The sequence below is a fragment of the Gymnodraco acuticeps genome, unplaced genomic scaffold (assembly GCF_902827175.1).
Source record: "Gymnodraco acuticeps unplaced genomic scaffold, fGymAcu1.1, whole genome shotgun sequence".
NCBI classification, from domain to species: Eukaryota; Metazoa; Chordata; class Actinopteri; order Perciformes; family Bathydraconidae; genus Gymnodraco; species Gymnodraco acuticeps.
Window position 1 is genome coordinate 3,828,177 of NW_022990235.1, and position 17,645 is coordinate 3,845,821.

The window sequence follows — 17,645 nt, forward strand, 5'->3', positions numbered from 1 at the left end:
CTTTCTCAGGAATATGGAAGGGGACTTATACGGACAATGTATGTACATTAATGTGGTGGAAGAAAACAAAAGTCATATGTTTATTTTGACAATATTTATTAATTGTAATCTATTCTTTTGAACATTTCAGACAAATATTACCATTTTTATTCAATATGCTTTGGTCTGGGATGTGGAACAGCACTGTATAGGCCTTTTTGTTGTAAGTTGACATCATATTTTAGATTCTTAAATGCAACGTAATCACCAACTATCTGTCTAAGGATAGAGGGTGTCGTTTTTCTCATACTGATATTCTGAACAATCTGTGCTGTTGTATTTGCTGTAAAGTGTCTCTATAGGCTATTTTTATTATATGTACAGCACTTTGGCTCGACCAAAAATCGTTTATAAATGTGCTATATAAATAAAACTTGATTTGATTTGATTTGAACTAACTTACAACTTGATAAAATGTCCTCTGTTTAATAATGTTTGTGTTGTGTTTCAGCACTCATTGTTCCATCAGTTCTTGCTGTGTTTTTCACCACAGTGTTCGAGATTGTGGGCATAATGTCAGGTAATTTGAACTTGAATTGAATTGCTGTTATATTTTTACCAGAAGATGTTCATTTGACATGTCATTTTGGACAAGCCCATAATTCCCTTTAGGTTTTCTTCGGACATGAATGCTAATACTAATGTAAATTCTTTGTTATATTGTCTGTCAGATATTCCACCCCATACTAGGAGATGTAAAGGGCTTCCATATGACAGAAGAGGTACGCACACTGATTTCAGTCATGATTTAATTATAATCTTTATCAGCACTGGAGTGAGTAATACGATTACTGGTTTTGATTGCCATTGCAAAACACTGTATAATAAAACAAGAACCTTTAAATATAATTATGAATTAGGTCTACATTCAGATCGGTTTCCAGATCTGTCATTATCTTTTAATTCTCTCTCTCTCTCTATAGATGTTTACTGGGGATTTTGTTTTGCACTTTTTATGGCCATCCTAAACCTAAACTCCTATCATGGTAAACCACATGATTTAATAGCATGTAATAAATGCAGGCGTCTTGGTAAAATGCTGTGGTAACATGTAATGCTTTTTTTCCAGTCTATACACTGTCATATGGATTTGGAATCATTGTGTTTGCTCTTAGAGGAGCAAAACGGAAATACAGCTCTCTGAGGTAAGTGGGCTTGTACGCTGATTTTATTCTGCATACTGTTGATTGTTTGTAGCTTCATTTTAGCTTCAATACTGTATTGTAAATGTCTTTCAAAGTTAAAGGGATGGTATTTTTTTAATCTTTTGGACAGGCAGCTGAGGAAGAAACAGAGGTGGTAGAAGACGTTTGCAACCACAGACCGCAGAGTTGTGTTTGATGGAATTATCCCATGGAATTGTAGGAAGCCACGCATGTATCGACAGAAACCGGCACATATCATTCTCTGTCAAAAAATTGAATGATCAGATTTTTATTCAAAATTGCTCTTAAACCTAGGATGGGATAAATGCAGTACATTTCACAGTGCTGTGTACTTATGTGATGACGAATGACATTGTATTCATGATTTTGTGCACTGTTTAAAGTAAAAGACGAATGTACAGATGTGTATGTATATTGCTTGCACCAGCGCTTTAACAAAAAACTCAAAACAAATAAAAACACAGAGTAAAAATTCAAATTCAAATGCAGAGGGTTTTATTACATGAAAGTAAGGTACATACAAAATGTCAAGTTACAAAGAAAGTGTTTTTTCTTGGGTTAACAAGACATATGTAACTCTAATGTCATAGTTGCAGCTAGTCACATTCTTCATCAGCATGTAAAGGGCCAACAGCCCTCTACCTTTTGTAAAAAAAAGACAATGTCACTGAGCACATAGTTATTATCGTCACACTGCTGGTATGGTCCAGTTGTACAGCTAACACAAATGAACACTGAGGTGTGTATGTTGATAGTAACTTTGAAATCGGTTTTAAGAAATACAGTGCTAAAGAGGAATGGAACAACTTATGAAACCAAAACAGTTTAAATGAACTGAGCATGTGACTTATGGTTTTGATTGTCTGCTCTTTATGTCCTACCTACATTTGTTTGATTTTCCGACTACTTTCTACAAACAACAACTCAGTTGGCTTCTTTCTGAAACTACTGCAGGATTAACTACAATGCCCCACCCAAGAGCTACATCAGAACAATATAAAACATTTCCAGTTGAAGTTAATCAAAGAGCAATAAAAAAACAAACACATCGGAGCATTTCATATTTAACATGTAATAATGAATTGTTTTGTATGGTGAGCATCACAGTCAGTTATGGACACATTTTGCTAATTTAACTGGATTCATGATAACGCTGAGTTTAGGAGTGAGGGTGTCTTTTTGAATTTGTGAATTTCTGTTCTTGTATGTGATTGTAATGGATGCTTGAAAGAGAGAAAGGCAAAAATGGAACTCTAAAGTGTACGGCACAAAATCACATTACTTACTTAGGGGGATTCACAGTGAAGAGCTGGGTGTCATGTGAATAAAACATATTTGACTGTTTATCTTCATCTGCAGGGGTGTGATCAGGTAGGTGGGTGGGGCAGGGAGACATTTACTTGGCGTTGGTGGAGCTGCTGAGCATCTTGCGGATGGACTGGGCGATGGAGTCCCGGTCGATGCCATAGATCTTGAGCAGCTCATGTGGTTTGCCACTGCGGGGGACATGGGACACTGCCAGGCGGACCTGATTAAGGCCAGGCTCATTGACCAATGCTGAGGACACTGCCTCCCCGAGGCCACCTGAGGAACAACAAGTCATCACATGAGAGGGGTGTAGAGAGAGAAGGCGAATCCACATCCTTGAGGCATCGAATTAAAAAGCGTTGAAACTTCATTGACAATCAAAATTAAGATATTGAATAATACTGACAAGAGATGGCATGAAAACATTACAAATACATTTAATCTAAACATGGCCCCTTGACCATTATAAGATTAAGATTAAGATGGAACTTTATTTATCCCCGTGGGGAAATTTAGGCGTTTATGGCAGCAACAGGGTCAGTGTGAAAAACAGGATTCACACAAACAAAAAAATAAAGATAAAATAGAATAAAAATAATAATACTACAATTAAAAACAAAGTGATAAAGTGATATAGTAACTGTTGTAACAAGATATCACGGTAAAATGTTGATCATTTGAATGGACATATATACATACAAACATATTATACTACTTTCTAGCTCAGATGTAAAACGAATAAGATACCTAACATCACACAGATGCCATAAAGGCTCTGTCTAGTCAAGTCCATGCCATCGCCCTCCCCCTCCCCCTAACCAGACACAGGGCATGGCTGTCTGTGTTATATAGGTCACACAGAGCCCCATGGGCACATGCTCAGTTAAGGAAATCTCGCGTCTCTGTCTCTGAGCCAATAAAAACATGCCAGCGCAACACAGCCAAGGGTTTGGACCAATGACCAAAGCTGCATTACGCTGAGATGCTTTTTGCTGTTAGGTTGGTGGTGGTCATACATTATGCAGAAGCTGAACAGTATTAGCAACTTTTATGCAAGCCTACCTTCATAGTAATGGTCTTCCACGGTGAGGATTCGTCCCCTGGTGGCACGTGTATTATCGATGATGGTTTTGACATCCAGTGGTTTGATTGTGAAGGGGTCAATGACCCTGACGGAGATCCTCTCTGGAAATTCAGTTTATTCAGTTAATGAAAACAACATGTAACGTGATACTGTTAATGACTAAGACATGTAATTCATGAAGTGGTTCTTGTAACAAGAATCCTGCTAGTCATTAAGATCACTATAATGCATTTATGAAATATGATATGGTATTTGCAAGCAAACCCTATCTGAGTGCAAAATCAAGACACATTTAAAAAACAAAATCTAAGATTAGATGTTATTTATTTTATGCACAGTAATTATAGATAACATTACATAATTTGGCATTTACAATAGGTTTTATCATAGCATATTTTAGATTGAATTGATGTGTCAGACGCAATTTGGTATATTCCTTATCTTCTTATGACCAGAAGCAGTATTGCATGTACTATACCTTTCTTTAAGTGTTCAGCTGCAGCCAGGGCCTCATGCAAAGTCACTCCAGCTGCAACCACGGTCACCTGGTCATCTTTGCCCTGGTACACCACCTGGAAACAAAGAGAAAAGTATTATATTATCTTTTAGGTTACAGTTTTGACAGTGAATGTTCATTTTGCACTGAAGTTTCTCTGTTTTCTTATTATCCTCTCACTCACCTTAGCCTCTCCAACATGGAAGTCCTCATTGCTGTTATAGATGATGGTGCTGTCTTGGCGGCTGGTTCGGATGTAGCAAACACCCTTACGAAGAGAAACATTGACATTTGATCACGGAAACATTTTGACACAAAATAGGCTACATTTGCTTTGCCAATAAAAACATGTTCTAGAGATACGACAGAAGGGAAGCAAGAACACTGCTTTTAGGTTTTATGTACCTTTGTCATTGCAGCCAGTTCCACAGCCTTCTCTGTAGACACACCGTCACAGGGATAGAATATGGTGGCTGTGGGAAGAGCCCTGAACATAGCCACGTCCTCAAGAGCCATTAGAGCGGGGCCTTCCTCTCCTGTAATATGTACATTTGTGTTTGATTGTATACTCTCAACATTCAGAAAGTCCTCAAAGGTTTTTGACAGGTCAGGTTATTGGATGCATGCAGATACACAGACATAAAGCCAGACTGTGCATGCAGTATACCTGCACTAACAGAGGGACACCTGGTTCCCTGTTGACAGCTTCCAGGGCAGTGAGGAAGGGAGAAAATGGGAGGATTGAGTATTAGCTGTGAGGTCAAAGGGGGGAAATACAGCAAGGAAAACACAGAGTTAGAGGGAAAGTGAGGATTGATACAAAGGCACACTCACAAACACACAAAGATCCTTCTTTAAAACATTGTAATCATTAGTGACTATGAAATGGTCTGTGGAAATGTCTGGCTTCAGTGGGAGGGGAATAAAAGGTGCATTTTTGTGAAGGTTTGGTAGGGTAAGGTGTGTGAGAGGGATTGTCCTGGCTCACCAGTGGACAGGCCGCAGTGGGAGCCACACAGGTTGATGTCGCATTCAGAGATGGCTGCCATCCGGAGCTGGTCATAGGCCCGGGTGAAATAGGCAGCAAGAGTGCTAGCAAACACCACGTTCCTCTCACGGGCAGCACATCCCATGGCAACACTCACCTGGGAAAAGGAAATTCAAGTTTTTATTAGCACTGATACTAAAGCAAAGAGATATAACCTTCCACAGGTCACTTGTGCTTCTAGAGATCTCCCAGAGGGAGAACTATCTGCATCAAACACCATATTTTAAAGCGTCTTTGAACCACAGACCATGTTAAGTCCAGAGGGATGAGAAGAGTTTTTTCCAAAGCTCCGGAGCTTATTTTCCCATATGCGTGGATTCAGTGGCATGCCTCCTCTTACAAATAATATCCTTTTATCCTGACTTCAAAACTCTCCCAAATACCACAGGTTATTTCCTTGCTTTTTCAAAAGCACCACAAAACCAACCATGAAAACGTAAATGTAATGTTAGATCGAACTCTCTGGAGACAACCAAAGAAAACTACCATAAAGGATACATTTAAACTGGACTAATATAGAATGTATTTAATAATAAAACGTTTACCATAAAAGTACATTCTTCTCTATTTACAACATTTAAAGCTTTTGATTATTTTCTTTGATTCTGCTTAATTTAAATCGATAGGTTTTAAATCCACAGACATTTTGCCATTTAGCGTTTGACTTTCTCTTACATTCAGCCGGATGGTGCCCGGCTCTGCGCTGATGAATATTTTACTTCTGACTACACTTGTCATGACTGCTTATCGTCATTCACATGACCTACATTTGAGTTTGCTGCTTGAACCAGCAATAAGAGCACAAGGAATTTATGACTGAACGCCTCTCTCCAAATTATTAATCCAAGCAGACAGACAATGGCAAAGGTCCATGTGGGGAGGCTGTCAGCAGCAGCCACATTGGCCATAAGAAGGCAAGTGGGTTGCTTTGTTCATTATTGATTATGAATAGACAAGTCATGTTTAATTAAATACCACAAGCTCCGACTCACAGCTGTGAGATGTAGGGTTGTTTCCTATCCAATCAGAACTGAGAAAAAGCATTTCATCAGCAAAATTACAATATTAAAGAGAGGTTTTATGCTTTTAGGGAATTACACAAAAAATACCATACAAAGAACTATGATTTTTTCCATAAATATAAGAATAAAGATATAATATGTTGGTTGATGGGGGAACGTACCATGTTCTGCTGAGCAATGTAGCACTCCACAAAGCGGTTAGGGTGCTCATTCTTAAAGATGTCTGAGCAGGTGAGGTTGTTGGTGTCTCCATCAAGGACCACAACACGTTCATTGTAGCGGCCTATCTTTGCCAAAGCCATCCCATATGCCTTGCGTGTGGCTATCTGTAAAAATATAAAATAATCATTAACAAAGCTTAATCTTTAAAAAATGATTCAATAATGCACTTCTGTGGTTTCTGTACACTTTTTAGTGTGCGGGTGGAAAACCTTTTCGCCAGTCTTGTAGCTGGGTGCGCTCGGCATCCTGATGTTCCTCAGGCTGACGGGGGGGGAGTCCTCTACGGGGGAAGGAGGGTACAGGTGCTTGCTGCTGTTCATGATGCGACTCTGCAGATCCTTCGTAACCATCTCGGCCATGTCTTTGGGCAGAGTTTTTGCATGCCATCCCAGCTTATCCTCCGCAGCTGTAACAACATGAACAGACCATCACATTGCTATATTTAAACAGTGTTTGATTAATGGGTCACACACTAAGACCTTTATGTAATATGCACAAGGGTGAGAGCAATGCATTTGCAGATGGGGAGCAGAGATTGACAGATAGTTACCTGGAATGCCTTTGCCCTTGATGGTTTTAGCAATGATGGCAGTTGGCTGATGACGTGGTTGGCTAAGAGCCTTGCAAAGCTCCTCCACACTGTGTCCATCCACAACAATGGCATTCCAGCTATATACACACACACACACACACACACACACACACACACACACACACACACACACACACACACACACACACACACACACACACACACACACACACACACACACACACACACACACACACACACACACACACACACACACACACACACACACACACACACACACACACACACAAAGTCTTACATCTGGTATGCTTGGTATAGGTGGAAAGCTAAATGCATACCATGGCAGCGTAATACATGTAATAGCTATGGATAGACATATGATAATGCTCCTTTTATTACCACCAGCTTCTACATAAAAATCCATCACAGCATACAGTAGGCTACATTGAGACTATATCAGCCTGTACTGCAATATACATTTTGACCTTTAGGTTACCCGAAAGCTTCACAGCGCTTCTGGTATTTCTCTACGTGGTGCTGCAGGGGTGCAGCGTCACATTGGCCCAGACGGTTGATGTCCATGATAGCCACCAGGTTGTCAAGCTGGTAGTGGGAGGCGAACGACATGGCCTCCCACACAGCACCCTCCGACATCTCGCCATCCCCCAGCAGGCAGAACACACGATAGCTGGGAACAGGGTGAGATAATACAATTAGTGTGGGTGGGGTGCAAATCTTACAAAAATGGAAAATGTTCTCAGACTCTTTTCCAGTCTGATTGATTCTTTTTCCTTTAGCTGACAGTGGGGTTGATAACCAGCTGTGACACGATAGCAGCTTCAGGCCCCTTAAGGTGTGGCTGCTGAGTTTCACACCTGCCTCTAAAACATGTCTCCCTTAAGAACCCACAGCGCCATATGGGTCAAATATATATTTTTTTAAAAGGCAAAAAGAACATTGAATCAGTTTTGACATACCTAAAAAACATTAATGGCAATATCCACAATGCCTGAATTTGAATCAGATATTAAATCAGCTTTGATGGTACATAGTATACATAAGTGAGATTTGACTGCTGGGGCTGTGATTATTAGAGCAGAATAATTGTGAGAGCAGAGCATGTAGCCGGAGCACACACCCACAGAATCTGGAAAATCCCAATCACTGAACACTTGAATGCATTCTGCAGGCCTACACATTTTAATTTGTGGATTTAAACAAGGCATGGGTTTTTAAACACATGCAAGAAATCTAGATTGCAAAAGAAAAACAAAATGCATTTAAGGAAACTAAAATTGTAAAACTAATGTGATTTTTTTCAGTCATTTATCCACATGTATGAAGAATTACCTAGATTTGTCAAAGTATTTCCCAGTGTAAGCCATTCCACAAGCCACACCAAGACCCTGTCCCAGAGAGCCAGTGGCTACATCCACAATTTGCTGCTTCTGAAATGCACAAAAACACACACATACACAGTGTTATTTAAAACATTTGATTGACTGTTTTTGCTCTATAGGATGACACCTTATTTGACAGCTTACAGGGTTTGGGTGGCCCTCCAGGGAAGAGTCAACCTGGCACAAACTGAGCAGCTCGTTCTCCTTGAGGAAACCTGTTTCAACCCACATGGAGTACAGGGCCGGAGCAGCGTGACCCTGAGGAAAAAGAAATGCATAAATCAACATTTTCTTAGCATTCTACACTGAAGTGAAGAAAAAGGTCAAATTCTGTACGACATTAAAAACCTGACTCTCACCTTGGACATGATGAAGCGGTCACTGTTAGAGTTCCTCGGGTCTTCAGGGCGGTACTTCATGGTGTGGAAGTAAAGCACAGACAGGATCTCTGCCACGCTGCAGCATGATGTGGGGTGTCTGTGAAACAAAGAAGACCGTGCGTGCTGTTACACATATGGCAGGCATGAGTACAAACACACGCATGAATGTACCGTAACCACAAAGACATACACACACTAGTTGAATACAGTTGTTATTATTAAGATTATGCAGTTATATGGGATGTTACAATGACTACTTGTAAAAAAGCTAAGCTGGATTGGAGATTTTTTGTTAAATGAGTCTTGTAAAGATTTTTGTTAAATGAGTCTTGTAAAATCCCAAATAGCTCAATTTTAGAGCAGGAACCTTTTTTAATTAATTGGAATACTCTTAATAAAGTCATAAAGTGGTGGTTTTAGACCTGAGCCCTATGGACAACATGCTGTATACTTCATTCAAAGGCCCGAGGCTTGCTTTTGGTCTTTTCCACAATGAAAGATATAAATCAATAAAATAATTTCAATTAAAACTGCATGAATATGACACATGCAGCATTCTAACACAGCCATTAGTCATTATTACTAATAAGACTTAGATATGTTACTTTAAGCAACATTTTGTAAAATATAATTCAGTGCTTCCCTTTGTTCTATGAGTGTCGGTTACACTGCATGCACTGTGGCGTGGCGAGGAATTCTCCATCATGATAACCCTCTTGATTCTTTAAATATAGAGAATATTTTTGGCTTCACATAATAGTTTGAACAGTCATAACACTGATTTATAGTGATACATAAAAAACATGTATTTTGACATTTTTATTTTGTGATACCAGTATCACAAAATAAAAATGTTCTTGCAGCAACAACGCCATATGTATGTCTATCTGCAACATACAATTGACTTTTCACATGGTAGTCTATAGTGCTGTACTGCATATTAGCTTTCCAAAGCTAGAAAAATATAATATTGATCTCTTCGCAAATATTTTTGAATGAAAACCACATGCATTTTGAGTCCTTTCATTTCTTAAAATGGTCCATAAATGTTCTATAATTGCAGAATAATATAGAAATTGGTATTTCCATTTTGAGAGCAAAACTAATTATAGCATTTATGGATGTTGAAATGATACGACCAGTATATCACAGGAGGAGAACAAAGGCAGTACATGCTGTTCTTTCAGCACTTCGCTATGTGTGCATCTGCACATACATGTATGTGAGTAAGTCAGTAGATAGAGTATAGAATCCATACTGCAAAGAAATATTAAGTTTGCATTATGTGTTTCATTCATTGTGCATGTCTGCGTCACAGTGGTTAAGCTGATGTCTGAGAGCCAGTGCAGTCGACTCACCCGCTGCCTGCTGCAGTCGTTGCCTTGATGGAGTTGATCCGGAGGCGGTTGGCGATGTTCCTCAGCGCCTGCACCGTCTGCTGGTCTGGTTTGTGGTAATCCTCCATGAAGGCAAAATGTCAAGTTCCTCAGCACCAGAAAAGTGGACCAGCTATGATCCTATTTTAAGTTTGTGAGTTGTAAATGTGTGTGTGTGAGAGAGTAAGAGTTGGCAAAGAGCAGCACCTGTGTATGTGTGTGATAAAGCGGGAGCTGAAGAGAAAGAGAGATAGAATGGAGGAGAGGCTGGATATATCCTGTCAGGCGTGCAGACACATAGGATTACATTAGATGCACAAGGATAGACACACACAAACACACACAAACACACACACACAACACACACACACACACACACACACACACACACACACACACACACACACACACACACACACACACACACACACACACACACAACACACACACACACACACACACACACACACACACACACACACACACACACACACACACACACACACACACACACACACACACACACACACACACACACACACACACACACACACACACACACACACACACACACACACACACACACACACACACACACACACACACACACACACATCACACCACACACACACACACACACCACACACACACACACCACACACACACACACACACACACAGCCAGAAGGAGAGAGGAGGAGAGGAGGGGGAATCCAGTGATGTGGGCTGGGTGTTTCTGCTAAAATCGAGCGGGTCATTTCATTGGCTACAGTGAGACTGGGATGCTGGAGGTGTGTCACAGCTAGATGTGCATTAGTGTGTGCGTGTCTAAGGAGGGGCTGAATAATTGGGAAGAGGAGCGGGGTCAGGCATTTGAAGCATCTCACCCTGATTCCCTTTGGCTTTACTGTCTAAACTAATAATTCAGTTCTCGATGGTAGGTGTGAATGTGAGCGTGAATGGTTGTCTGTCTGTGTGTGTCAGCCCTGAGATTGGCTGGCGACTGATCCAGGGTGTGCCCCGCCTCTCGCCCAAGGTTAGCTGGCATTTGTTCCAGCCCTCCATGTCCCCTGAGGGTATAAGGGGGTTAAGCTAATGATTGTAGTGTTGATGGTTCTTTGTTATTTACTCACTCCAAACAGCACATTCTTACTGCTAAAGCCCATGTTTGGTGACGCCTAAGCGGGCTTTTCTTCTAAATATAACACAAAATAAAGTTGATGGATGCAGGTGAGGAATGAAGAATAAACAAGAAACTGAAAAGTAGGGACAGACAGAACAAAAGAGAGAATGTGGGAGAGATAGAGAGCATAAGATTTGGGCATTTTCAAGCTATATATTAAGTTATGACAAATCCACAAATAAAACACAAATTCAAAATGTGCAGTAATCAATAGCCAGACTCCACATCCTTTATCATACTGTAATAATTTAAATCTGATCAGCATGCTGACTATACTTGTTCAAGCATTACAATACAATAATTGTAATAATAGAAATATTTATTTTCTATTATTCTTTAGTTTTGTTTATGGTTTGTTTTTATGGGGAATGCTCCCCCGGGGAAGTTTTTTTAAATATTGAAATTAAATGCATCAATCGGGTGCACTTTGAGAGCAAAATTAAGAGATATATGGATACCTCTCAACACCCATATGAAACAGAACTGTAAACAGATTTTCTTTTTCTTTATGGATATTTTACAAATCACTCCCCTTTTAAACTGTATTCTTCTTTTACTGTCATATAGTATTTCATACCTGTTTTTCATTTATGCTCTTATTTTTTTATACCTATAATGATCATATAAACGTGTGCCTCGGATATACTTATTTACATTAATCATGACCAAACCGTTTGAGACCCACTGAGATAACTTAGACTAAAGTTAACTATCTAAACACTGAGAGAGTCCTTTACCTCACTGAGCTATCTGACAGGAGAGAGTTCTCCCTTCACCTTGTTGTTGAAAAAGCTCCTTATATCCGTTAGCGTAGCTAGCTAGCACCAGATACTAACCACAACGATCTCCGGTACTGGTGCACACTCTCTCTTGCTCGCTCGCGCACGCACACAAAATGGCTCGTGCCACACACAGAGCAGAGCTTGAATGAAACACAAAGACCCAGAAGTAGGCTACGTGTACTGTACTGTAGCATATGATTTTCGAATCAATAATTTTTGAAATTATGAATTTCACACACATAAAAAAAAAGAAGAGACATACATTTCTTGGGGGTGCTTAGGGGATGCTATGGCTATCCAGGGGGGTGCACCCCCTAGCACCCCCCTGGCGCCGCCACTGCCTGGAACTCACTGCTCAGAGCATATTCTAACTGGGTAAAACAGCCGATGAACAGTACAGAGCACTTTTTTAAGAATTGCTCCAATAAACATTAAATGAAACATCGCATATAATTCCCTTGCTTTAAAATCCAAGACGACCTATTCACACAGTACGACAAATAGACAATGTTATCATGCTGCAAAAAATATGTAGTATACATTTAACATTTCATAAAATTACCATCATTCATTTTTTTGTTGTAAAGAATTAGCTGGCAAGTTGATTTGTAGACAAACATGATCAATTTAGAAATACAACCAGTAGCGTAGGCAGAAATGTATTTTAGGGTGGGCCTGTAAAAAATAGGGTGGACCAGATTTTTCTTCTGCGCATCAGAAGCTAACAACAATCCCCGCCGGTACCGGTGGCAGATTACTTTTAGAATACTTTCTTTTTCCATAACAGATGGGTATGTTTTGGTGAACAGGAGACACGTATTTTACTGTTTTAATGGCTTATCAAGAGCACAAACACAACATCTTGGTGTCATTCTGGACAGCTCTCTCATCTGCACCACACATAAAAAACATCACCCGGACTGCATTCTTTGTACTGTCTTAAAACCTTTCCTTAGAATATGTTATGAATTGTAAGGTGTCCTTGGGTGCTTTGAAAGGCGCCCCTAAATAGAATGAATTATCATTATTATTATTATTATTATTAATTGCAGCAGCAGGCCATTCACTTTGATTTGATCCCGTTATAAATGTCATAATTTCGACAATAAAGAAATGCTACATAAACGTTTTCTTCTGACAGCCCAGCAGCAGGAGAGGTGGAGAGAGGGAGACGTGGGCAGAGGGAGGCAGGGCTATTTCATCGTTATCAGAAAATGATCGTATAGATCGCTGCTAGACGAGGGCAGTGGGGGCTCTTCTTGGAGTCTGGCTTTTAAAAAAAAAACAAAGTTCATTAGTGAACTTTGAGCCATCATTTATTTTGCAGGCAGCTCTCTGCCTCTCTCACGTTATTATGGCGCGCGCCGGAACCAACAATCAGTTTTTACCGTAAATGAGTTCGGTTAGGACAAAACACATACAACATTAATTAAACTCAATATTTGTTCACTTGAATTTCACTTTGAATTCTTGGATATTCTCAATGGGTGAATACATTTTTCTATAAAAATAATAAAATAATAAAAAATAATAATAATTTTTTTTTTTTAAATGACAGAAGCTTTCTCAGGGTGGGCCAATGAGTAAACTGGGTGGGCCTGGGCCCACCCTGGCCCTATGGTGGCTACGCCACTGAATACAACGTGTTAAAAGTTAAAACATTTATAAATATGGATCAACAACCAAAACAAACAGTTGTCAACCTTCAAATGTATGAAATGTTAAAACGGTAGAAAAGGTTAAGTATTATAAATGTTAGAGTTAAGATTTAAGGTTCAAAATTCATTAGAATTCATTTAAAAGACTAACGTGTATTTTAGAAGTACGCGAGCAGGCTTTGCAGCATGATATTTTAATCTTTGTTTTCCTGAACTTTAAAGGAGATCTATCATGTAAAATGCACTTTTTGATGTCTTTTATGCATAAATATGTGTCCAAGGTGTGTCAGGGAACTCACACAGCGTCAGAAAGTAAAACCCTATCTCTTTTACCCAAATCTCTACAACGGAGCTGATCCAGATTTGCGTCCGATATGACATAATATCGGAAATGTAGGCTGGCTTTACACCCACGGCCCTATCAGAAACGTTGCTATCAGAAACAATGCCCAACTGTTTTGGACGTAATATGGTAGGTGCATGTTTACATTAGCGAAGTGAAGAAGCAGGAAATAAAAAGGAACTCACCTTGTGGTTGATTGATTGATTGATTGATTGATTGATTGATTGATTGATTGATTGAAAAGTTTATTAAGAGCTTGTATATTGGGTACAGTACAGTACAGCTCAAAACATACAATTGTTAAGGGGATGCAGACCAGAGAAAGACTTTCGTCTTGTTTACATCAGGGTCCCCCATTTCCAATTCATCATATCATTTAAGACATATAAGACATATTTGACGTATACAGATGGCTTATTTACAATTTACATACAGGTGTTTTTTTACATACAGATTGCTTATTTACAATTTTCATTTTAGATTTCGTTCTAATACATCCTAACCGGACATTTAAGACATATGCCTACCAAGTCTACAGATATACAGTTAGTAACAGGAAATAAAAAGGAACTCACCTTGTGGTATAACCTTGTGGTATGCCTTTGAGCTCCATACTGTTACAGAAATAATTCTTGATAATCCATGATATGGCGTTTCATCACCGCAGTATCTGCCGGTAGAATCTCCCGCATGAGCTCAGCCCCCTCCTCTTTTTTTTATTAATCTTACAGCATTATACCCCAAATCAGCACTTTTGAAACGGAGGGATATGAGGCATGGCTAAGAATGGGTGATCTGTTTGGTATTTTGAGCAAAACACTTCATAGACATGTTTTTTGTATATCTGAGACTTGCCTACAAATAGCATGATAGGTGCACTTTAATGGAAAATATTTCAATCAGCCAACCCCAATAACACAGACAGGTAAAGGGGCGGGGCTTAGCCGGAAGCTGCATCGCAGGGGGAAAAAAGCTATAGGACTGCCCCATTGGAATGTGGTATGTTATGATTGCCCGAATTTAACAGATATCTTTAGGCTATAAATGAACTACATCACGGTAGCATGGCTGCTTAGCTAACGGCGAATTCGTGTCGTGTCATTTACTAACTTGCCAATAACCACCGTCTTTAAGACACAAATAAGCATCAGACATGGATCAGTGAGGTATTTACTGACGTGTTTAATGCCGCAAACAAAACTTAAAAACCTAATAATCTTGTGTTAACCACATAACTTATTCTAACTATATTCTGCCAACTATAAACACGTTACATTAAAACATAAACTTATAGTTGTCTACTCTTCATGATGAAAACGAAATTGGTAAACTGCTTTCCTGCGCCACTCTATTTAGGGATACACAATGTAAACCATGTAGGCCTATCCGACTTATTTCTTACCTGTGAGCTAATATTTTTTAGTGTAAAATTCTTATTGTTTAACTAATCGGGGGTAGCCGTTAGCATTAGCATAGTAGTTATTCGTTTTGCATTTGGAGCTAGTTGAGCCAAGCTATTGTTAAATCGTCATGAAATGGCATGTTGACATGTTGCTCACCTGATTGTTTTGATTCAGGAGACCGACAATTGTGAGTGGAGAAGATCAGGAGCTGTTTCTCCCGCCTGCAGCCGGACATCCATTCCCCCCAATCTACTCCTTCTGACTGTTCCAAATGAATCGTAAGTACTGAGAGACTGACTGATATTTTACTGCTTGTGTTAACCATACACTTGGCTTGTTTTAGGCCTCAACGCTCACAAGCTACAACTCAGGCCTGCAACGAGGGTTTGTTTACAATTGAGCTTTAGTTGAAAAGTGAGAGCGAGTGTGAGGGTGTGCCCAAAGGTTAATGTTGATGTTCCCATGTTAAAAGTGGCTATGTATTTGTAATATTAGAGCTTTATTAAAGATAATCGACAAAAACGTTTTAAGAGAAACTAATCATTTGGTTGTGTTTACTCTACTTTAGGGTCTACTTTTTTTATTTGCATTTGTGTTTTGAGTTTGCCTTGAATTTATATATTTTTGTCTAATTCATATGTTTTTATAAACTAAATACATTTTGTTAAATTAATAAGCAATATAACATAAATTAAATATAAGGTATACAACTTTACATTCTCAATACTACTGTCACAAGATTTATATAGCTAAATGGGATGCTTGACATGCACAGAACATGAGGGGATTATTATTATGGAGAGAGTTGGCCTGCCACCTAGAGGATTATCTTTGATGCTACATTTGACCTCTTTCAATGATCACCTGCTGAGTCAACAAAGGAGATAAAGATATGAGGAGACTCAAAAACTGCTTACATTGTACCATCTAGGACCTTTCGGTAAATCTGATACATTTTCAATTACAAACTGTCTATTAATGAGTGGGTTATTCAGAAAAAAGGGCCAACATTTTATTGCATAATATCAAAAAAGCTTTAATTTTGAACATGTGCTGCTGCTAAAGTGTATCTGATGAAACTGCTCACAGCGTAGAGTTGCTCAGTCTGCTGCTGTAGTTCAGTCTGGAAGCTTCCAATGGATGGAAACAGGGGGTGGTATTACATTTATTGTAAAAAATGAAAAATAATGCTGTTAGGGAGCAGTGAGGAAATAATATAATTAGATCTGAATGAACATCATACAGCGTTCAATGTCTTGATTTTTCAATGATGTTTGACCATTTTCTTCATATATAAATCATACATTACTTGCTTAAGGCGAGACACCCCAGGTGAATAGGGTAATTTTTTTAACTTAAAGGTATCAGCTAGAAATTTCTCCAGTTAATTACTTACAATAAGGCAATTGTCTTTTGTATTACAAGTTTTCTGAAATAGCATGTTTAAATATGCAAATTATCCATTATCTCATTAAATATGCACATATTTTAACACATTTCAGGAATCGAAATCTGAACTTTGGATATAGCCAGATTCAAAATTCTTGTTTCATTTTGTAGCCATATTAGTATCTAAGGGTTTTACAGAAGGGATATTGGATATCTCTTTTTATCACTCCATAAATCAGAAAATACTGTCAACAGCCCTAAAATATCCATTTTCGCCATGTTTTTAGGTATACAATGTTGTATAATTCAGGCTATGAATTATATATGAACAAACCCTTCTGTAAAAGCCTTCATAATATTGATAGGAATATAACTGGAAGGTTTGGTGAATGTACGTGCTACTGAAGTTGAAATTTCGAACTCAGAGTAGGAGAAAAAACTCATTTTGAGAAAACGACCTTTAAAGATTGCAGTGAGGCGCTAGCTAAACCCTCCTGTTCTTTGGATGACAGCTTGCGCCTCGACGCACTCCGTGAAGGTATTTCATGTTCAGTGTCATTTTTTTTTAAATAACCTTGCTTCGTGCAAGTGACAATTGTTGTCGTCTTCTCTGTGAACGTTTTTTTCGCCGTTCTTTTGGCATTTTGAGATTTCAATTTCTAGCTGAAAGCTAACCAGGAAGTGTTTTAGCACACCACGTGACGCATCTGAACGAATCACGTTGTCAGAAATGTACACCAGCCAATGAGATTTCGTTTCTTGGTTTAAGACCCCTTTGTGCTTTCACGATTGGT

The 17,645-nt window shown here is 39.0% G+C and overlaps 1 protein-coding gene across 2 annotated transcripts; it reads right to left on the reverse strand.

Moving 5' to 3' along the window:
• Positions 1-1,677: 1,677 nt before the first annotated feature.
• Positions 1,678-15,705, reverse strand: LOC117548132 (transketolase-like). 2 transcript variants are annotated; one of them, XM_034219169.1, is made up of 15 exons: positions 15,619-15,705; positions 10,077-10,328; positions 8,698-8,815; positions 8,483-8,596; positions 8,289-8,386; positions 7,435-7,626; positions 6,936-7,054; positions 6,595-6,791; positions 6,325-6,489; positions 5,082-5,238; positions 4,499-4,629; positions 4,278-4,361; positions 4,076-4,169; positions 3,576-3,698; positions 1,678-2,789 (listed from the first exon to the last, which is right to left on the reverse strand). In XM_034219169.1, the coding sequence occupies exons 2-15, from the start codon at positions 10,181-10,183 to the stop codon at positions 2,602-2,604; spliced, it is 1,887 nt and encodes a 628-aa protein (XP_034075060.1). In that variant the 5' UTR covers positions 10,184-10,328; positions 15,619-15,705; the 3' UTR covers positions 1,678-2,601. The 2 variants fall into 2 exon arrangements, with proteins under 2 accessions (XP_034075060.1, XP_034075059.1); XM_034219168.1 differs by lacking the exon at positions 15,619-15,705 and having other exon boundaries at positions 10,077-10,453.
• Between the last annotated feature and the right edge of the window lie 1,940 nt (positions 15,706-17,645).